The 21,184-nt window shown below is 57.6% G+C and overlaps 2 protein-coding genes across 8 annotated transcripts in view; both read left to right on the forward strand.

The window, feature by feature from the left end:
• Positions 1-771: 771 nt before the first annotated feature.
• Positions 772-9,884, forward strand: LOC116600120. 5 transcript variants are annotated; one of them, XR_004289503.1, is made up of 7 exons: positions 774-1,606; positions 4,296-4,472; positions 4,577-5,387; positions 5,862-7,299; positions 7,905-8,790; positions 8,998-9,185; positions 9,295-9,389. XR_004289503.1 is itself a non-coding variant. In XM_032360211.1 (4 exons), exons 1-4 carry the CDS (start codon positions 8,720-8,722, stop codon positions 9,880-9,882), a joined length of 684 nt encoding a protein of 227 aa, XP_032216102.1. In that variant the 5' UTR covers positions 7,782-8,719; the 3' UTR covers positions 9,883-9,884. The 5 variants fall into 5 exon arrangements, 1 of the variants encoding a protein (XP_032216102.1); XR_004289502.1 differs by having other exon boundaries at positions 775-1,606; positions 4,296-5,387; positions 5,862-5,906; positions 6,040-7,299; XR_004289501.1 differs by having other exon boundaries at positions 4,296-5,387.
• A 5,070-nt stretch (positions 9,885-14,954) lies between these two features.
• Positions 14,955-21,184, forward strand: part of PPFIA1 (PTPRF interacting protein alpha 1) — a 73,476-nt gene continuing 67,246 nt past the window's right edge. The window contains exons 1-2 of one of the 3 annotated variants that reach the window (XM_032360197.1): positions 14,955-15,021; positions 19,118-19,381. In XM_032360197.1, the coding sequence (XP_032216088.1) occupies positions 15,004-15,021; positions 19,118-19,381 (282 nt within the window). In that variant the 5' untranslated portion in view covers positions 14,955-15,003. Of the gene's footprint in view, positions 15,022-17,653; positions 17,882-19,117; positions 19,382-21,184 lie in introns of those variants that run through there. The other 2 variants (XM_032360196.1, XM_032360195.1) reach the window with 2 other exon arrangements.

Here is a 21,184-nt window from a genome sequence, read left to right on the forward strand (position 1 = left end):
ACACCGACCGTCTAAACCATTTCAGGCGGCATCGAGCCCACCCTCGCTGCCGCGGCCACCAGCACTGTCTGCCTCCAGAACCTCGTCTTCCCACACCGAGGCTGGCCCCACCGCACAGCGACCCCCGGCCCCGGGCGCCCACCGTCCGACTCTGTCCATGAGTCCAGCTGCACAAGGGACCCCGATGAGCGCGTCCTACGGGGTCTGTCCGTTGGTGTCCGGCCTGCTTCTCAGCCCAGTGTCCTCCAGGACCACCCATGCCATGGCGGGGGTCAGAATCAGGGCCCCGTTTATGACAGGCATCCCGTACCCCCCTTTTCACCCTCTTGAAATGGGATTCTAGAAGGATCGAGAACCCTGCCCCTCCCCCCAGTAAATGTCAAGTAGAACCGCACCCACTGGCAATCGCCCCTGCTGTCGCGCGCGGCCTTTCCCGAGGGGCCAAGGCTCCTTGCTCCTCATCCCTCCCCAGGTCTCGGGCCCCTGACACCCCTCTAAGGCTTCTCCTTGCAGACTTTTTTCCTATAAGCAAATCCCATGTGCAAAAGGCTGCAGAGGGCAGAGTCGGTCCCACACCCCATCTTGGCGGAGGCTCAGCTGGGGGCACCCCACAGATTTCCTACCATCCTTAGCCATCACCCCCATTGCAGAAGTGTGGAAACTGAGGCCCAGAGGAAGGGAGGGTGTGGGACTGACGTGCACGGTGTGCCTCCCAGGCACGGCAAACCGCGGGTCCTCACTGCTCGCGGCATCCATTCTACAGAAGGAAACGCTGAGGCTCAGAGAGGCAGGGTGACATCACAGAGCTCCTCGGTGGCAAAGCCACATCAGGAGCGACAACTGCTAATTCTGGGTCGCTACACCCTCCCGGCCTCTGCGAGGAAGGACCCGGGGGCTCAGATGCCCCTCATTCCTGCCAGCGGCTACAGGGTCCCTGCCAGCCCCAGAAACCGGGCCCTGTGCCCCGATCCCGTTCACCGCCCGGCCGGCTGTGTGGGCAGGATGCGGTGTCCTTCCTGTGAGCCAGGAGCTCGTTAACACACACTCAGCAGGGAAGAGGAGGCAGAAGCGGGCGCAGACATCGCAGCGGAGCCTTTGGGGCCGTGCCTGGCTCATTTCTCTGCAGCCCCGGGCTTCCCCCCACTCGGGAAGAGCGGCTTCCCAGTCTCGCCCAGCACGCCCCCCCTCCTAACGCCAAAAAGATTGCATTTGCCCCATTTACTCTGCTCCTGTCACTGACCCTACCCTGTAGAGCCGGGCGGGGCAGTGCGTGCTCTCCGCCTTGGCATTCAAGGCCTTGGTGCCAACTCGGTGCCCCCTCCCCGTTTCTGGCACAGCCCTCTGTTCTGACGAAATTCCTCTGTGTCCCCGGAACGTGCCACGATTTTGCTACCTCTGAGCCTTTGTCTGCAACCCCCACCACGCCTGGGCTGCCCGCCCTGTTTCTCCTCCTGGGCCGACAGGGCAGGTCTGGAGTTGGAGGAACCTCGCACAAACCCTAATTACAGACCCTGACACTGCTGACCTAGGAAGCTGCGCGACGTTGGACAAGCACACGAACCTCTCTGAGCTTTGATCGCTTCACGTGAAAACGTCATTCTAATAGGTATGTTTATCGAGCTCCTACGATCGACAGCCGTCTGGGGATTCGGCAGTGGGGAAGTGTGTTTTTTAGTGTCTATCCTCTCTTCCTAAGGGCTCCATCAAATCCTAGTGACTCTTACTTAAAATTTTTATTAAAATATTAATTACCGGGGCGCCTGGGTGGCTCAGTGGGTTAAGCCGCTGCCTTCGGCTCAGGTCATGATCTCAGGGTCCTGGGATCGAGCCCCGCATCGGGCTCTCTGCTCAGCAGGGAGCCTGCTTCCTCCTTCTCTCTGCCTGCCTCTCTGCCTACTTGTGATCTCTGTCAAATAAATAAATAAATCTTAAAAAAATAATAATAAAATAAAATATTAATTACCAGTGAAAAGGGACCTAGGATGAGGAAAGATGTTTCACTCCAGGGGAGGGGCTGCCATGAGAACGAAGGGGGGTATCCCATGTGAAGTGCCGGGAGGAAGGGTCGTTACATTGCAGCTGTCACCAAGATGCTGCCCTCGAGTCCCCCAGGCTGCCTCCTGCAGTCAGACCTGACCCGCCACCTCCTCTAGGGTCTCCTGGCACCGTTGTTCTATTTCATCCATCCGTCCCCTCATTCGCCCACCTGTTCATCCATCCATCCATCCGTCCATCCGTCGTCCATCCATCCATCCATCTACACATCCATCCATCCGTCCATCCATCCATCCATCCATCCATCCATCCATATGTACACACATATGTACGTATGTCCATCCGTCCATCCATCCATCCATCCATCCATCTACGCATCCATCCATCCATCCGTCCATCCATCCATCCGTCCATCCGTCCGTCCATCCATCCATCCATCCATCCGTCCATCCATTCATCCATCTACGCATCCATCCATCCATCCATCCGTCCATCCATCCATCCGTCCATCCATCCATCCATCCATCTACGCATCCATCCATCCATCCGTCCATCCATCCATATGTACACACATATGTACGTACGTCCATCCGTCCATCCATCCATCAATCTACGCATCCATCCGTCCATCCATCCATCCATCCACCCAGCCAGCTCCAATACATTCATCCACCCATTAGTTATTTACGACATACAACATGCCAAGTCCTGTGCTTGGTGGGTAGGAGATAAAGACAATACAGTCTTGGTCCTTCCCTTCACGGAGATCACTGTCAGGTGAGAGAGAAATGCCATCAGAAAGTATTTACAGCATCTGAGCTTTGACAGATCGTGTGCAGAGCACATGGTTCAGACTCATGGCTTGCAGAAACGGGGCGTCTAAGTTGACACCCAAAAGTTACAGGCAGGTGAACACGGGGCCGGGAGGGAAGAGGACGTTCCCGTGAAGCGTAGACGGTGAGAAGGTGGGAGAGGAGTGCGGGCCTGGAGAGGTAATAAAGGACCTTGTGGGCCATTGAAGGAATTTGAACTTTGTTCCGAGAGCAGGCTTGGAGGGCTTCAAGCGAGGAAGGGCATGGCAGGCTCTGGTTTTGGAGAGGTCGGTGTGGCTGCAGTGTGGACAGTGGGTTGGAGTGGATGGGAGGCGGGGGCGAGCGGGAATCATCTGAGGAGTCCGCTGGAAAGCTGGCGCCGCGACGGCCCCGCCAGCAGCAGGTGGCAGGAGTCTGGAGCAGGGCACGGGCAGTGGGGTCAGGAGAATGGACTGAGCTCTCCCCTCCACTTTTCCTGACCTAGATTTCACCCTGCTGCACGATGAAGGAGCCACAGACAAACGGCGTCTCCACCTAGCTCCTGCAATCATTGACATGTTTCCTGTTCTTTTGCTTTCTCTGTAGGCAAATAGCAAGATAGGCAGATTTCCCTTTCCTGAACATTTGAAAGTGAGTTTGGTGTGATGATGCTCTGTCCCCAGGCCCTTTGGCTACAGCTCCCAGAGTAAGGGCACCTTCCTCCTTAACCACAGAGCAGTGTCACTGTGGAAATTCAACACCAGCAGCATCTACTGTCCTGTCTGTGTTCAGACTTTCCCAGTGACTTCAGGGACGTTGTTCACAGTTGGGTTTTGTTTTGAAAGCTGAGGATCATCAAGTTGCCCGGGTTGCGTTTCGTCACGTCCCTCTGGTCTTCAAGAAAGACACGGGAGGGGGAAAGCACGGGCTCGATGAGTCACTGCAGGTCAGGTGGAGGGCAGGGCGAAATCCGGTGACGGCTGGGCTCTGGCCTGGGCTACCAGGGTGCAGTCCCCCGGGTGAGGTGTTCCAGAGAGGGAGAAGATCTCGAGAGAGAGGAATTGCGGGGCAGGCGGAAATGCAGGTGTGAAGGTCAGGAGACCGGTCTCTGCGGGATACAGACCGCAGGCTGCCTTAGTGTCCCGGGGCGGCCGTAACGAGTGATCATAAACGATGTGCCTTAAGACAACGTCTGGAGACCAGAAGTCCTAAATCAGAGTGAAGGCAGGGCCGCGCTCCCCACAAAGGCTCCAGGGAGGAATCCTTCCCTGCGTCTTCGGCTCCCGGCGGCTTTCAACAGCTGCGGGCGTCCTGGCTCGCCGCCGCATCGTTCCGGTCTCTGCCTCTGCAGGGACACGCGGCCTTCCTCCCTGTGTGTCTTCACAGGGTCCGCTTACAAGGATACCAGTCACCGGATTTAAGGCACGCCCAACTTCAGTGTGACCTCATCTTAACTAATTACATCTGTAAAGACCTAATTCTAAAGAAGCTCATATCCTGAGTTTCCAGGTAGCTGGGAACTTGGCGGCACCAGAGACCACCAGGATCTACATGATAATCGAAGCCCCCGAAAAGGGTGCCATTGCCTGGGAGGTGGAGAGGAAGGAGAGGTGGCTTGGGACACGGAGCAGACACGGAGTGCGTGCCTGTGAGCAGGCAGGTGACTCGGGCCTGGTCTCCCGGCAGGTGCTAAACCATCATTTGTCCCAGGTTCCCCCTCGTGGGCGAGGGCACCCCTGCTCACCGCTCACCCCGTTCTCCAACACCGTTCCTCTCCGTCCCGGGGACAGGGCCACACGTGCGGAGCACAGAATAAGGAGTCCTACCGCCAGTGGACCTGCCCCTCAGGGGCACTTAGCTGCAAGGACACGGCCGCGTGATGCCGCCCCAGGGGCCACGCCCACTCCCATCCGCTCCTGTCCCCAAGGCCTCCCTTTGACTTCTGCAGCTCCCAGGCTGGGCCTGCGGGCCGCCCAGCCTCCTGAGAGTGTCTGCGCTCTGGGCCCCGTCACCCTGGGAGCCCCAGCCACCCCTTGCCGCAGGGGGGTGGGCAGGGTGCCCTGGACACACTTCCCTTGTGTGGACTGGCTCATCGGATCCCATGGGGGCCTGTGGGAGCGTCAGTGCCGTGGGAACGTTGTCGTGGGTCCCGCACCGTGGCCAAACCGAAGCACCGAGTCGCCCACCCACGGACACACAGGAAGGCGGACGAGCTGCGACCCACATGCAGACCCAGGGCTTCACGGAGCCCCAGAGAGCACGGCTGTGGACAGACCCCAGCCCCTCGTCCTCATCTGACGGGCCGGAATGTCATTGGCCGATTTCAGGGGGACCGTCGAAGCTGTCTTGCCCCAGCCCGAGGATCTGCTCTGATGCTCCCAGGAGCTGTCTGGGGTCTGGCCCGACCTGGGGCTCTGCCCTGTGCCCCCTGCACCTGACGGGGGCAAGACAGGGGCCTGGGTGCTGGGGTCCGAAGGGCAGGTGGGGACCTGAAGCGGGGGCCTCCAGGCCTCCGTGTGGCTGTGGTCTTTCGGAGCTGGGGCTCGGCCCTGCCGCTCAGCCTGCTCTTCTCTTCCATTCTCTAACCGCGGCCCCGATGACGTTCGCCCAGGGAATGCCCTGCAGACACCACCTCTGGCTTCTGCCGGTTCTCACCTGTGCCGTAGCTGGGAGGGCTTCTGGTCTGGTCTGGTTTTCTCAGTCTTTATTAGAGGCCTTCGGGATCTTTCCCACGAGGGACGGGAGCCTGTTATCCCCGGCAAGCTGCTGCACGGCCGGTGGGAGGGAGCCCTCCCACACGCCCCGGGCCGAGCTGGCAGCTGGGGTGGGGTGGAGCCCCTGTGGGCCGTGGGAAAGGGGGCCCCAGAGAGGGGTTGGCAGGGAGGAGCCCCTTCTCCCCCTGATGGAATTTCTCTTCCCCGCATGGGGAGGGCGGATGAAGCATGGAGTAGACTCCCCAGGCTGGAAGGATGCTTGCCTCCCAGCCTCCGGGCTGGCTTGTCTCTCTGCCCAGACCCCCGGCCCCACTCTCCTCACAGCACTAGCTCTTACTGATCCTTTTTGTCCTGCCTTCAGTGCTGCTTCTTCCAGGAAGACCGCCCTGCTTCCCCTGGACCTGAGGTAGTGACTTTCCCTGTGCTCCTAGAATACCCTCTACCCCTGTCTCTGCCAATGGAATTTAGGTTCCTTGAGGGCTGAGGCCATGCCTTCTTGCCCACCTGGTGTCCTCGGCACCCGGCCTCACACATCACAGGCTTGCAACAGCTGGGACAGGAGCCAGCGTTATCTCTCGCTCCCGTTCCCCTCTGGGGACGAAGCTCACTGCCTCACCGCCTGAGGCTCCCAGCTTCTCCCTCCCCCACTGGGACCACATCCAGCCAGGAATGATGCAAAGGTCTCCTGTGTCACACAGAACAGAAGCAGAGGCAAGGTGGACAAAGGGGGCTATGGGGTAGGGGAACTCCTGGAAGAGGTGACTCGGTCGTGTGGGAAATCAGAGACTGGGAGCGGTCTGTCACGTGAAGGGCCTACTCAGAGTGTTCTGGGTGGAGAGGAGGAGCGAGTGCAAAGGCCCTGGGGCAGGAACCAGCTTGGCAGTTTTGCGGGCCACACAGATCCAGAGCAGTGGAGCTGGGTGAGCTGTGGGTCTTATTCCAAGTGTGTCGGAAGCCAGGGAACAACGTGCCGTGACTCGGCCAGAGGCCGGCCTTCCTGGCGCCAGGGTGGCTCGCTGAGCTGAGGCTGAGCAGCAGGGCTCGGAGGATTCCCGGGGGTCCCACGGCCTCCCCGGCCCCAGCCACCTGGGTGGTCCTGCACGTGCTGGCCGTGATCTGGAAATGTTGGTAGAAGGCACGGGCAAGGAGCAATGCGTCCCGTGGAGGCGGCAGGGGGCCGCGGGAGCACACTCACCTTCCGGTTCCCAGAGTTGATATGACCTGGCGAGAAGCAGGTCAGGGGCGGAGAGAACCTGTTTTTCAGCCACCCACAGGGATGCAGACATGGCTCAATGACCATTTTCGCCTTTGAGCAAAAACAGCGAGGCCCGCCTCTGTCTGAGCTCCCGGTACTTACACGAAGGCATGAGTTATACGGTAAAAAGGCATTAAGTTCTACGACAGAAAGGGGCCATTCTTCTTCCCTCCCATTAGAAAGGGCCTGACCTGCCGTAAGGGTGCCGCCTACGAGAGAGAGTCACCCCGTCCCTGGGGGACCCACAAGGCACACCTCCCTCTCCACTTCCTCCCACATGACCGGTGAGGAAGGAAACTGAGGCTCAGAGGGCCGTAAACACCTCCCTAAGGCCCAGGCCAGAACGAGCAGGAGAGGACTCCCCGTCCTGCGCTGCTGAAAATAATCCCTTCTCGTGAAGTAGTTCATTCGCACAAGAGGACAGAGGGGGACACTAAGGTGACACGGACACCACATGCCACCTCCGACCTAAGACAGAGAAGCAAGACATGCCAGGACCCAGCAGCCCGGCTCCCGCGCTGGCCGGCGACCCTCTGCCCCACAGGTAACCACCCCGGCTTCCCGTCGGTCTCCCCCGCTCCTGGGCCCCTCCCGCTGCGGGCCGCTGCTCTCGGGTCCGCGGTGCACAGGTAGTAATACGGATTGTTTACGTTTCATGGATGAAGGCGTAAATGGACCTGTGTTGGGGCGTATCAGGTTCCTCTAATAAGCTAGCACACACAGGACGGCTTGAAACAGCAGAAACGTACTCTCACATTTCCGTGAGGCCGGGGGCCCGAAATGCCGGTGAGGGCACGGCTCGTTCCTGGGAAGACCCTGGGAGGCAGCCCGTGTCCCGGCCTCCCCCGGCTTCCCAGCCTGGCCAGCCGCCGCCCGCCCCCCGGGCTGTGGCCTCATGGCTCTGGCCTCTGCCACCATCCTCACGTGGCCTTTTTCCCAGCGTGTCTGGTTTCTCTCTCTTTTTTTTTTTAAAGATTCATTTATTTATTTGAGAGAGCAGCGAGTGGGGAAGAGAGAGAGAGTCTCCTGCAAGACTCTGCACTGAGCACAGAGCCCGACGCAGGACTCGACCATGATCATGACCTGAGCTGAAATCAAGTCGGACGCTCAGCCGACTAAGCCCCCAGGAACCCCTCTTCTTTCTCTAAGGACACAGCCGTTCCACGTGGGACCCACCGTAAATCCGATATGGTCTCCCCTCGACATCCTTAGCTTGATCACCTCTGCCAAGACCTGTGTTCCCAATGAGATTGCGTTCCCAGGGACTCGGGCTTCAGACATGGACGTAACTTTCCGGGGCGTCTGTTCCCCCACCGTGTAGAGGAATGTGCTCCAAAATTTACTTAGCTGTTGGGGTGTTTGATCAAACAGTTTAGGGCCCTGCGGGAGTGAGGATGTCCCTGATACCGCCTGTCCTGGTGGGGAGGGTCACACCTTGTGCCCCTCAGCACCCTAGCTGCTCAGCGGGGTGCGGGAGGAGACCAGCCATCCAGGCTGCTGGAGGTTCCTCGGGAGCTGGCGTGGGTGTAGGATGCGGACAGCCGTGGAGAGGGGCGGCCAGTGCTTCCCGTCTGCACCTGCCAGACACGGTCCCTGCTCTTGCCCAGCACCCTCCTCCCTCAGACTAGCTTGGACAATCCAAGGCCATCTGCCATGGCCACCGGTCCTCGTTGCATCCTGTCGCGTCCTCTGGGGCGTGTCTCCCCTTGTCATTTAGAGAAGCGAGTTGGGTAATGACTTGTTCGGGGCGTGTCTCCCCTGGGACCTTGCCTGTTCCTTTCCTTCCTGCCTTGCAGGCCCTCCAGAGGTCACTGTGGACCGAATGCATGCGACTGAGCCTGGGGGACCCGGACCCTTCTTAGCCTGGTCCACAGGAGACTGCGTGCTGGGCAGGGTCACCGTGGGGCGCCCGAGCAGCCCGGGGGGAAGGGATTCCTGCAGACGGTCTTGCTGGGGCCCCTCCCATGAGCCCCCGCTTCATACTGGAGATCAAGACAGAGGGACAGACTGCCGCCTGGCCCGGCCCGGCCCACAGGTGGGGTTGAGGACCCGGGCCCCTGGCCGGCCGGCTCTAACCTCCTCTCTGCTCCGACTTGGGGAAGGGTTCCTCCCTCCTCCAGTCGGCGACCTCCCACCTTGGGAAAACTCGTGCAAATCCTCGGAGAGACCCCACACGCTCTCCTTCTGCCTAAGGCACAAAAGCCAAGCCTCCCAGCAGAAGGCTATGAATTCTCGTGAACAGGACCTCAGCAGCGAAGCTGCTGTACCGCGGGGACCCTCACTTCTCCCAAGCGCTCAGAAGCCCCTTTGCTCAGCCCTGCCTCCCACAGCTGCTGCTTGTGCCGGGCCTGGCGCCTTGGGCCTCTGGGGCTTCATCAGGAGCCAGGGACGCAGCCACCTTCTCTGGCGCAGGAGAGGAACTCCCCACAGGTGGAGATTTCCATCCTAATAATAATAATAATAATAAATTCCCAGCCCGTTGTCCCCCACTGTGCAAGGATCAGCCTCTTGCCCTTCCTGTGTTCAAAATCCCGCACAGGTTCCGAGAATGTCGTCCCTCAGTCTCAGCCAAGCCGGAGGCTCTCCTTTCCTCCCCTTGGGGACCGGAGAAGATGCACGGGCCGCGGGCACCAGGCAGGGGCGGGGGAGGAGGGCAGCCTGGGGGTGGCTGCAGCCGGCCGTCCAGGCTCCGTTGGTGGGAAACACGTTTGCCTCACGCGTGCGGACACGTTTCTCCTCCCGTGGGATCCGACCCACGCCGCCGTTAGGATCTCAAGTCGCGCGCTCCCTACCTAAGCAGGCAGCCTGGAGCAAGCCTCGGTGTGCGAAAGTGGAGACAGCCCCGGGAAATCACAGGATTGCCCGGAGACGGCCACAGGAAGATGACGGCCGGTGGGGACGCCGGCGCGAGCTACCCGTGCCGGCGAGTGGTCCCAAACTCATCCCTCCGCAGTATTATGTGAAGCGCATGGAGGGGCCCTGCCCACCGGCTGGTCCTGATCTCAGAGTCATGGGATCGAGCCCCGCGCGGGCCTCTGTGCTCGGCGTGGAGTCTGCTGGGGGTTCCCCTCGCCCTTGCCGGCGGCCCCTCCCCTGCTCGCTCTCTGTCTCTCTCTCGCTAGAATAAATAAATTACTTCATTTTTTTCTGAAGATTTTATTGATTCGTTAGAGACCGCGCACAGAGCAAGAAACGGAGCATGGTGGCGTGAGGGGGAGGGAGAGGCAGGCGCCCCGCTGAGCAGGGAACCTGACCCCCTGCTCGATCCTGGGACCCTGGGATCTTGACCAGAGCCGAGGGCAGATGTATTACTGACTGAGTCCCGCAGGTGCCCCCGTAAATCTAACTTAAAATAGAAATGACTAGATCCTCTTCAGGTGTGAGAGTGAAAAACAGAATTTACTAATGTGGATTCCAGAACCTGCTCCCAGCTTGAGTGTTTCCAGATCGTCGTTACCAGTCTCTCGAGGTGGCAGAGAGCATCGCGCCGCCCTCGAACGCCAGCCTGCCCAGTTGGGTCCACGCTAGTCAGCCGTCACCCCGCGACACTGGAGGTGTGGGGGAGGGGCAAGAAGGCAACACTGCAGGCGGGGGAGGGACTGTCGATGGCCGAGGGTCCTGTGGAAGCAGGCCGCTGGGGGCTGCTCTGGGTCCCCCACGTTCCAGGGTTGGAGTCCTAGCCTCCAGCACCTCAGAGTGTGACTGTATTTAGAGTGGGGTCTTTAAAGAGATCATTTAAGGTGAGATGATCTAAGGTCACCAGGGCAGACCCTATCCAACATGACCCGGGTCCTTACGAGAAGAGGAGGTCAGGGCACAGACGCAAGGAGGGACCACTCCATGAGGACCCGGGGAGAGCACCGCCGTCCACACGCGAGGAGAGAGGCCTCGGGGGGACCCGCCCTGCCCGTGCCTGCATCTCCGGCTTCGGCCCCCAGGCCTGGGGGACGGTACATGTCTGTTGTTTAAAGTGCCCAGACTAAGGGACTTGGTGACAGCAGCCCTAGCAAACTAATACTCAGGTGCCAATCGCAAGCAAAAAGTGTTTTCAGCTTTTCCCATTCGTTGTTACATAAAATGCTAAGGTTTTGGTTCTAAATTAACTTGGTATTAGCCGTGAAGAGCGACCGCCGGGCTCTCCAAGACAAAGATCCAAAACGCACGTAGGAGCTCTTCGCTTGACAGATGGACTCGTCGGGTAATCGACCCTGAGCTCACATCCGTCTGCCACTCTGGCTTCTCCTGGAAAACTCATTTCCTCCTCCACGTCACGGGAGACGCAGAAGGCTGGGGGGGGGGGGGCGCCTGGGGACCCACAGCAACCTCCCCTCCTCTTCTTGACTCCGGGAATTGGCCGATGCGAGTCCGTCTCAAAGTCAGTCACCGGCCCCAACGCACATTATTTTCAAAGCAGAGGCAAGTTTTTTGCTCATTCATCTCTTTCTCTACTTAGACCCCGAGCCCCGACGTCTCGACTCATTGATGTATCTCCAGTGCGTGGCCCGCCGCCCGGCATAAAGTAGCTCCACACAAGCGTGTCTGCCAGACAAATAAGCGAAATGTCTAAAAACTGCACCGCCTCCTGCTTGTCGTGGCAGCTATAAAAGTTAACATGATTTTCTAGAAAGATTTTATTTTTAAGGACTCTCTGCACCCAACATGGGACTCGAACTCACAACCCTCACACCGGCCGAGCCGGCCAGGCGCCCCAAAAGTTAAAAGCGAGCTTAAGGAAGTGTCAGGAAGAAAGAGAAGAGCTTCCCCGGTTGGATCGCCGCCGTCCGCAGGCACCGCGTGGAGCACCCGAAGGCACTGGAAGGCGGCGCGGGGTCAGTGCTTCTCTTCCGGGTGTGGCAGCAGTCATGGTCTCCCAGTGCCCAGCACATACTCATCTCTAAGGCTCAGGAATCTTAATTATTCTGCAGCTTTCAGAACACTGTATTTATGTGCTTTTAAATGATGAGTGACCGGAATACACAGGTTCACAGGTTTTCTGTTAAAAAAAAAATCACAAACACGTGGCTTCTTCTTTCCCTTTTCCTTTTTTTTCCTTAAAATTTTATTTATTTATTTGGTGGAGAGCAACAGTGCACAAGCCGGAGGGGGGGTGGTCAGAGGGCGAGAGAAAGAATCAGGCTTCCTGTTGAGCAGGGAGCCCAACGCAGCACTCGATCATGACCTGAGCCAAAGACAGAGGCTTAACCCACTGAGCCCCCCAGGCGCCCCCCACATGGCTTCTTCTCATTACAAACCATCATTCTGACAATATCACATATTTTAATACATGAAAAGGACCTCCATCTGTTACAGACGTTGGATAATAGCAAACATTTAAAGAAGGAATTAACAAAAAAAAGTTGCCAAATACAAATCATTAAAAGCACTTAAAGATAATTCCACAAATGTCTACCATTAAAGGTTCGTTGCCCTGTCTGATCATCTTGATCCTTTGTTTCATGAGAAATATTTAAGTCGTGGAAAAATTTCTTTCAGGGCATTGATACTGACAAATCTTTAGGCATCTGTACAAAGCATCGTCAAGTTGGACAAGAGGAGGGGTACTGGCTGCTTTTTTTTTTTTTTTTTTTATTGTGGTAAGAACATATGACACGAAGTTTACCATCTCAGCTATTTTGAACTGCGGAGCTCAGTGGTTTGAAGCACAATCACCTTGCACAGCCATCCCCGCCATCTGCCTCAGAAACTTTCCATCTTCCCAAACTGGACCTTTGTGGCCCTCCCCCGGCCCCGATGCCCATCGTCCACCCTCTGTCCCCCCGAGACACCGACCCCCTTCCCTCCCCTGCCCATCCCCCCGCCACTCTCCGTTCCCGCGAAGCTAACCACGGCAGGGACCTCTTCCAGGTGAAATGTGTCCTTTGGTGACAGGTGTATTTCACTCAACATAATGTCCTCGAGTCTCACCCATGAGGCAACTTTTGGGTGGTGAAACTCTTTCACGGACTTGACGGGAAACTGTAGCGCACGGTGACTACTCGAACTTGGGGAAACGCCCGCCGGCGCTATTGGGGGTGCAGCTCCCACACCCTTCAATCCCTCAGGAGGCTCCGTCGTCCCGCACGGGAGCAGGCGCCGCTGCCAGCCTAAGTACTTGATCTACTTATCCCTTGAAACACCACTCATCGGCTCTGTCTGAAGTAGGCTGTGTGTATAAACTCATTAATATTTATTTTCTTTGCAAGAATGAGTCACCCCTGGCAGAGGCTGAGTACAGGCACCCCCGCTCCCCCCCATCATCCGGCAGCCCCGAGCCAGCAAGGCTGCCGCCGTCTCACGCCCCACGTGCCAGAAACGCCCCTCGTCGGCGGCTCCCAGCTGTCAGCCTCGCCCTCCTAGGTGACTCCGTGCGACAGCATTTCCTGTCCTTGCTCTGACTGCACCAACCAGTAGCCCTTCCTGGTGATCAAGTTTAACTTTGTGAAGACAGTTAACCACACTTCTCCCTCTTTCCAGCTTCCTTTTCCCTTCTCTTTCTCTTTCCTTTTTTCTTTTTCTTTTTTTTTTTCTCCCTTTCCTTCCCTTTTCCTTTTCCCCTTCCTTCCTTCCTTCTTCTTGTAGGCTCTGGCCTGATGCAGGGCTTGAACTCACGACCCTGAGGTCCAGACCTGAGCTGAGCTGAGGGGCCCACTGCCCAGCTGACTGAGCCAGCCAGACGCCCCCTTCTTTCCAGATTCCTGGATGGATCTTTCTGGCTATTTGGAGTTGGGAAACATACAACCTGCCTGAGAGGTGGTGGGAAGAAATTCCTGTCTGGAAGCATGCTGGGCAGTGTGTCAGGACGTCCCGTGGCTGTCACAGATGCCAGCCACACATCTCCCAGCGCAGGCTGCAAACGGGAGACGGCGGTGGCCTCAGGACTTTCTCCGTCTGAAGAAAGACCGTGCAGGCTGTCCCTTATGTGGCACTAATGAGAACAGGGGCCAGACCCTCTCTCAGCCTATCGGGGACAAAGGGGAATGAGACACCAGTGGACTGGGACCAGCCCTGCTTCCCTCCAGGGGGGTGGGCAAGGCCCAGATACAAGGGACTTCCGCTGTGTGATGATCCCCCATATGGCCTTTCCCGACTCCCTGAGCCCTCACAGCCCCCCTCCAAGGTGGCACAATGATCTTCACTTCAGGAATGAGGAAACTGAGCCCAGAGAGGTCAAGCAACTTGCCTACGAGTACACAGCCATGGCCAAAAGAAGCAGAGCCAAGGTTGGAACCAGAGCTCCCGGCTCCAGAGTCTATGATGACGGTCTGAAAGCACCACTCACAGAGGGAAAAGGTAACCAGCCAGGGAGGTCACCCCTGATGGGGGCCCAGGGCCCTCGGTCACCTCTTATTTCCAGCCTTGAGTCTCCCAAAGTCCCATCTTGGTGTTTCATGTGGCAGTTATTATCCCTGACAGGTGACAATATTGAGGCTTTTGTGCAAGTTGTGACATACCTTGCCCGAGGTCAAGGTAAAGGTAAGGGCCGAGGCTCCAGCCTAGCCCCGGGAGAGCTCGAACTACCTCTCTAGGCCCTTCCCCTTACCATAGCTGGGCATCGTTAAAAATGTGATGAACACAATGAAGTTGTCAAGACACAAATCGCAGTGTATGACTTGCTTTTAAAATCTAATTATGTAGAAGAAAGGGACCGAAGACTTCATGCCCGTGTGGGAAGCCTGGGATGCCCCAGGAGCTGGGGACTCCCTGTGCCTGGCACTGTGCTGGGACAAGATGGCCGAGAGGCCCACAGACCCTTGGTGAGCGTCAGGGTCAGTATCTTGGTGGTCCAGCACTGGTCCAGGGGGTTTGTCCCAGCTTTGGGGGCCTGGGAATGTCCTTGGATGCTTTCAAAACCATCAAGAAAACCATCCTTGCAACCAGGTTTCGGTGCAAGCCCAACTTCCACGGAATCATCACCTGGGTGGGTGAGTTCATCTGTGGGGTCTCCGTGTCCTCACTGTACACCCGGGAGGGTTGAGTGAGGTTATCTGGGGGAAGGGGTCTCCATAAATGTTTTGCAAATGTGATGTTTCCTGTCTGTGGCCTTGGGGATGGACACACACCCAACCAACCTCCCAACTGGCGCACGCGAGATCAGAATTCCAGGCCCAGGTAACAATGGGCAGTAGAGCTTCCACGGCAACTAGAACACTGTGGCTGGTGATCTCCCCAGCTCGCCGGCCACTTGGATCATTGTTTCCTTCTCCGTGGAGTAGGAAAGATACAGGACAGATTGTGAATTACTTCGAGAATGGCAGAAGAAAAGCAAGTACGAGGGTTCTTTCTTTCCCTCTCCCCCCTTTCTTGCCTCCCACCTCACCGGGGACACACGGGAAACCCAAGCTGGGTTGACACTAGCAGCTGAAGTCACCAAGCCCGGGCCCCCCACCTCTTCCGCAGGGGACTGGACTACTTGGGCAGCACTGGAGACCCACTGATAGATAGCTCTTCGGGGGTCCCTTAAAGAGACCACTCCTTGGTCACAATAGCATAGCGGCTGGACCAGGAATCCAAAGTCCCCAGTTCACTTGCGGCTCCGGTTCCAGGTGTGCTGTGAACTAAGCAGGTGCCTGTGGGCGACCAGGACACAGGCTAGGCTATACACTCTGATCTTACAGGAACACTTCTGAGCTGCTTAAGTCTCTAGAAAGGAGGGGTGGCTCGGGTCAGGTTCAAGGCTGACAACTACATCATCCAGAGAGCTGAGCTGGTGGGCACGTTTGTAAAAAACACAACCCTGGGCGTAATTCTGAACTATCTATCCCCTCCCCTCCCGTGTTACTGGGTTTTCTTTTTCTTCTTTCTTTCTTTCTTTCTTTTTTTTAGATTTTATTTCTTTATTTGAAAGGGAGGGAGAGCACAAGCAAGGGGAGTGGCAGGCAGAGGGAGAGGGAGAATCAGGCTTCCCACAGGGCTGGGGGGAGTCTGACACGGGACTCGATCCCAGAACCCAGGACCTATGGCCCAAGCCAAAGGCAGTCGCTTAACCAACTGAGCCACCCAGGTGCCCAGGTTTTCTTTATCAAACCTTCAACGGGAGTGTTAGAAATAATGTGCAAAATATTTCCCTTGCTCATCGTTTTCCTGATTGAAACTTACAAGGATGCCACCCATTCTCTAAAGTATTTTTTGGATAGTTACTTTGGGGAAAGAGTTTAGTTGGCGGTATAGACAGATACGTAGAAAACGCATTTTTGCTTCCCTAAAGCCAGTTTTCATGATTCATGCTTGGCTAGGTTATACTAAAAGAACATTTCGCGGCGGCGGGGGGCGGTGGGGGGGGGAGTCTTGCCTAATGATAGAAATAATGTACATTTATGATGAAGCGTCTGGAAAGCACAAAAGCACAGAGAAGGAAATGAAAAATGCCCACAGTTCCCCGCAAAGACCACTGCCACGTTCTGACAGATCTCTTTCCCGAATATATAAGTGTACGTGTACACATAGAAATGTGGAGGACTAATTGACTACGGTCAAATAGAAACATAGATGTTTGTCTTTTGTAACTCTGAGACTTAAAATTTAATTTTGCTTTTCAAAAATATTTTATTCCATGTAAAACTCGTTTTTTGTAAAATTTTATCACTTTGGCTAATAACGTTCCAGAGTTTTTCAGATACAAGGTAAGAAATTTTACATGATATGCTCTTCCTCTAAAGACAGACGTTTTCTTCTTTGAACTTGGACTCACAGTTTGTAACACTTGAGGAGAGTTAGAAATTTTCCTTCGTTCCAGACCCTGGGCCAGGGGCACAAATTCCTATTTTTGTGCACCATTATTTATTGGATGAACGGACCCATGAATGAAAGAGGTCCTGGGCGGTAGGAGAGAAAGCCAGTCAGAGCCAGGCCTGCTGCCGGGGAGCTCTCAGTGGGAGTCAGGAATCCACCCACTCCCCACACGACTTTCACTTAGGCTCGGGTGACTTCGGGGGCTCCTGGCTCCCTCACCACCGACACAGGAGCCAGTGGTCCCGGCAGCAAGGCCCTGGCCCTTCGGCCTGTCGAGAGTTTGTGCGGCAGGTGTCACCGTGAGGGTCAGCATCTGCTTTGATTTATTAAAGGCGTGTTTATCATCTCTGTGTCTGCAAGAGCCAGCACGGCACTTGGCCCAGAACAGGCGTTTTTAAAAGTTAAGTACAAACTAGAAGTATGAGTAAGGACGAAGACCCCAACCACTGTAGGACCCCACCCGTTACAACATCCCCGGGGTAGGTCTTTGTCATTTCCGCACCCTGCAGATGGGGCGCAGGCGGCCGTGGGCTCCCCGAGTTGCCCAGCTCCACACTCGGGGACAAGCAGGTGCTGGGAGTCGAACCCGCCGTTCCTGGTTCCCAAGCCTGCTCTCCCCACACGGCGCCCACGGGCCTCCACAGCAAACGCGGCCCACCTGCGCCTCCGCAGGTACGGCAGGTAAGCCTCGGTGAGCGGGCCCCGCGCAGAACCGCGTCCTTCGGAGTCCTGGAAGGTTTGGTCCCGAGGAGACTCCGGTCCCCGAGGAGGCAGCCCGCAGGTCACCCGCAGGTCACCCGCACCTGGGCGCGCCCTCCTGTAAGGTGTGCGGACGTGCGTCTGGTAAGGGTCTGGCTCAGAACCTGATGCACAGTAGACGTTCGATGACGGCCGTTGGCTTGCCCCGCGGCTGGAAGCGGAGATGCGGGGTCAGGTGCCTTCGCCAAGCTTCGGCATCAGCGAGACGACCCCCACCTGGACGGGGCGGGGCTGGGGGCGGGGCCATGGACGCGGGAGTGGGCGTGGCTCCCCTCGCACCTAGCCAATCGTCGCCCGAGGGGCCCGGCCCGCCCACCTGAGAGGGCGGCGCTTGCGCACTCAGCCTCCGGGGCGCTCCTCCCGGGGGGGCGGGGCCGGTCGGCGGCGCTCGGCGCTGACGCTGCGCCGACGCGCCCGACGTCGGGCACGTTGACGCCGGCGACGCGCAGCCGGGCCCGCTCCTGCTGCGCTCAGCCAGTGTCCGGCCGCGGGCCGGCCTTAGTACCTGGGGGGCTGCGGGCCCGGGGCCGGCGGGCGCGGGCGCGGGCTGCCTTCGTCGGGCCCCGAGCTCGCCCGGAGCGAGCAGCCGCCCGCGAGCCGCCGCGGAGCCTCCTCGCCCGCTCCCGCCGGCGAGCAAGGTAAAGGAGCGGGAGACCGAGGCAGGCTCGGGGCGGAGCGCGGCCGAGGTCGCCCGGGGCGCCGGCCCCCTCCCCGCGGCGGGTGCGCGGCGCTCGCTGTCAGCGCCCCCGGGCGCGGGGGCGGGAGCCCGGCGGGACCCCTGGCCGACGCGCCCCGGGGGACTGGCTCCTGGGGCCGCGCGCCGCCCCCTCCCCTGACCGCGGCGCCCCGGTCACCCGGGTGGCCGGGTCAGCCCCGGTCAGCCCGGCGCCGGGCGCGGGGGCCGAGGACCTGTGCCCGAGAGAAGCCGCGACCCGGGCTGCGCTCCAGTTGTCCGCGGTCCTCCCCGCCTCGGGGTCCGCGGACTGTGCGGCGCCCGGCGCGGGTGCGAGGGGGACCGAGGTCGTCGTGTCGCCGCCCGGCGCGCCGTGCTCGGCGGCGGCCCCTCGGGGGTCCAGCCTCCGGGCCCGGCGCTCCTTCCCCTCGTGCCGGCCTTACGCGGGGGACCCTTCGCAGCGTCTCCGTGCCCCCTTTCACTTTTCCTTCCTTCCTGGCCGTCCGCGGCCGCAGCGACCAGCTCCGTGTCCGTTGTCAAAGTTTCCTTTTCTTTCCTTTTTTTGGGCTGTAAACTTCCGTAAGTTCGGGTGCCGCACCGCCGCACCTTGCAGCCATTGGAAAACACCTTTCCCGGCGCGGAACGAGCCCAGTTCCTTTGAGCGCTCGCCGATCCGCCCGAGGGTTCAGGGAGCCGTCAGTCCTCCTCGGGAGCTGACTGCACACATTCCTGTAAGACGCCTGGTGGATTTTGTATGGTCAGTTTCCCGGGCTCTATGCTCCTTCTGTGCTTTTCCCGAAAAAGGATTGGGTGGCATGTGTTTCGACTTCTCTCTCCCCCACCGGGAAATAGGGAAAAAAAAAAAAAAAAAAGGGTTACAGAAGCACACTTGTTTCCAACAACTAGAAACTAGGGCTTCGCAAACAACATGCCACAGGGTTTGTTCTTCGTGGGAGCGGAGTCTCCGGGGTCTTTACCCCTTCCCCGGATTATTGCGCGCCCTGATGTGCTCCTCTTGTGGGTTGCGGACTCCACACTCCTGTGTTCGTTTGTCCCCACTTATTTATATTCAGAGTAAAGCCAGAGCTGAGAAGAAAGAGGCTGCCTGTCAGCCTTCGGTGTGTTAGTCACACAGAGTTGCAGGTTTGCGGGAGCCCCTGTTTTGCACTTAATGACTAGAGCCTGGGTCTTTTATTTCAAGATGATGTGCGAGGTGATGCCGACCATCAGCGAAGCCGAAGGCTCCCCAGGAGGAAGTGGGAGTCATGGGTCTCGCTCCCCATCACAGCCCGACGCAGATTCACATTTCGAACAACTGATGGTGTCCATGCTGGAAGAGAAAGACCGTCTTCTGGACACACTGAGAGAGACTCAGGAAACGCTGGCATTGACCCAGGGGAAGTTGCACGAGGTTGGTCACGAGCGAGACTCCTTGCAGCGGCAGCTCAACACTGCGCTCCCACAGGTATGGATGCTTTGCACCTGGAGCTCCACAGATTCTTCTTTTCCTCTCTTGTGTGTTTTTATGGTATCCTCTTCCATGGGGTTCATGTTTTAGGCGAGTGTGTGAAATGGTTCTGGTTTTCGTAAGTCAGGTGCAGAGAGTTTCTGACGGTTAAACGTACGGAGCAAGGATGAACTCCGTGGTGTGCTTCGCTGTAAACACCTCGTACTCTTGTTCCCTTCTTCGGGCAGCAGAAGGAGCTGTCTAGATCTGGGACGGTGCTCCGAAGATTTTGGACGGGGGCCACGAGGCGTCCCAAGCTGTGTGGTGCCTTCCGTTCTGTTGTCTCAGGCCTTTCTGCCTGAACGTGTGCTTCTCATGGATTTTATCACCTAGCTCCCATTTTCTAAAGAAATTTAACGAGCAGATAGGGGTCAGCTCACGGGAAGGTTGTTTTTACAGTCCACCTTTAGAAGAACGCCTGTGTTCGGTGAGTGCGGTTTGTCGTGGGGGGGGCATGAGACGGACAGTAATTCCTTCGGAACCGTCTCATGGCTGACGAGAATCGTCGGCTTGAAGTGACACCAACGTCGTTCCTCTGAGTCTGTGACGTTTGACTGGTGTTTCAAAGCCTCTTCTTGAGGAGCCGAGCGAGGACGTCACGACAGGGGAGAACGTCACCCACGAAAGTGTAAGGCGAGTGGCACCGGGTGCTTGGGTGCTCGCAGCTGCCCGGGTGCCGCTTGACTCAGCCGTAGTCCGCGCCTTTGTGCCCTTCCAGGTGGGCCTGCCGAAGCGCACGTTTGTGCTCCCGCCGTCCGTCTGGCGTGCTCAGTTGGTGAATGAGTAATTGCTAGCCCGAATGCGTTTCTTGGCTGCAGTCGGTTCTCCTGAAAGATTGATAAGCCAAACGCTTGCATTTCCTCCTTAGCAGTAACAACCTGGCGGTAGGGCTGCCGTGCTCCCTCTCCGTGGGCTCGGAGGACCATCACGGTTCTTCTCGTGCAAGCCTCACCAGTTCTGTGGTTTGCACAGGTCGGGTTTTATTACCGCGAGCTCGAAAGCATGGGCCAAATGATGCGCCACCGGATTTTAGTGTCTTTGTCAACTTTTCAGTAGATTTTGCTTTCTTGTTTCATGATTGTTATGTGTCTTAGTGTAATTTGAGGCCATGCACTGAAGTGCATATCAAACACTTAAGTATTTGATCAGGTCGATTTTTGGAAGACGGAGCATACATGACCTGCCAGAAGGGACAGGAGTTCCATGCAGTGGCGGGGTTGTCCCCGGTTGCCACGACTGCTCCGTGATTTGTTTTTAGCTACTGCTCAGTGTGCTGTAGCCTGCTCCGTGATTTGTTTTTAGCTACTGCTCAGTGTGCTGTAGCCTGGAAGCTCTTCGTTGAGTGGAGAGTGCAACACTGGCCACACCCACTAAGCCCCTCCCCACCTGCCCACCTCCCTGCCTCCCTGCCTCCCCTCCCCACTGCCTGCCTCAAGGCCTGAGCACCTGAGAGCCCCGGGACTACCCCTGCTCAGCAGGAAGAATAAACTGTGGTACGCCAGGAAACCAAGTGCTGGTCACAAGCACGTGTTCGCTAAGTGAAAAAAAGTTTTCTGAAACCTACACTCCCCGCCGTGACTTTCTCCGAGTATGTCGTCGTCGAAGTTTGTTAACGTATGTTATTACTTGCTCACAGACTGTGCTGGCAGTCCAGGTGCCTTTACTCACAGACCTGTCCGCCGCACTCCGCCGCCAGACTCGCGTCAAACGCTGCAGCAAGCAAAGTTCCCCGAACCGTTTACTAAATGGTTCCTCTTTCTC

This window comes from Mustela erminea, chromosome 9, assembly GCF_009829155.1.
Source record: "Mustela erminea isolate mMusErm1 chromosome 9, mMusErm1.Pri, whole genome shotgun sequence".
NCBI lineage: Eukaryota > Metazoa > Chordata > Mammalia > Carnivora > Mustelidae > Mustela > Mustela erminea.

Excerpts from the sequence above, each read along its gene's own strand:
- LOC116600120 (XM_032360211.1), top strand. The coding sequence starts at position 8,720 with ATGAGCCCCCGCTTCATACTGGAGATCAAGACAGAGGGACAGACTGCC. Across the intron at positions 8,791-8,997 it reads TGGCCCGGCCCGGCCCACAG|GACCTCAGCAGCGAAGCTGC; the intron begins GTGGGGTTGAGG and ends TCTCGTGAACAG. Across the intron at positions 9,186-9,294 it reads AGGAGAGGAACTCCCCACAG|GTTCCGAGAATGTCGTCCCT; the intron begins GTGGAGATTTCC and ends AATCCCGCACAG.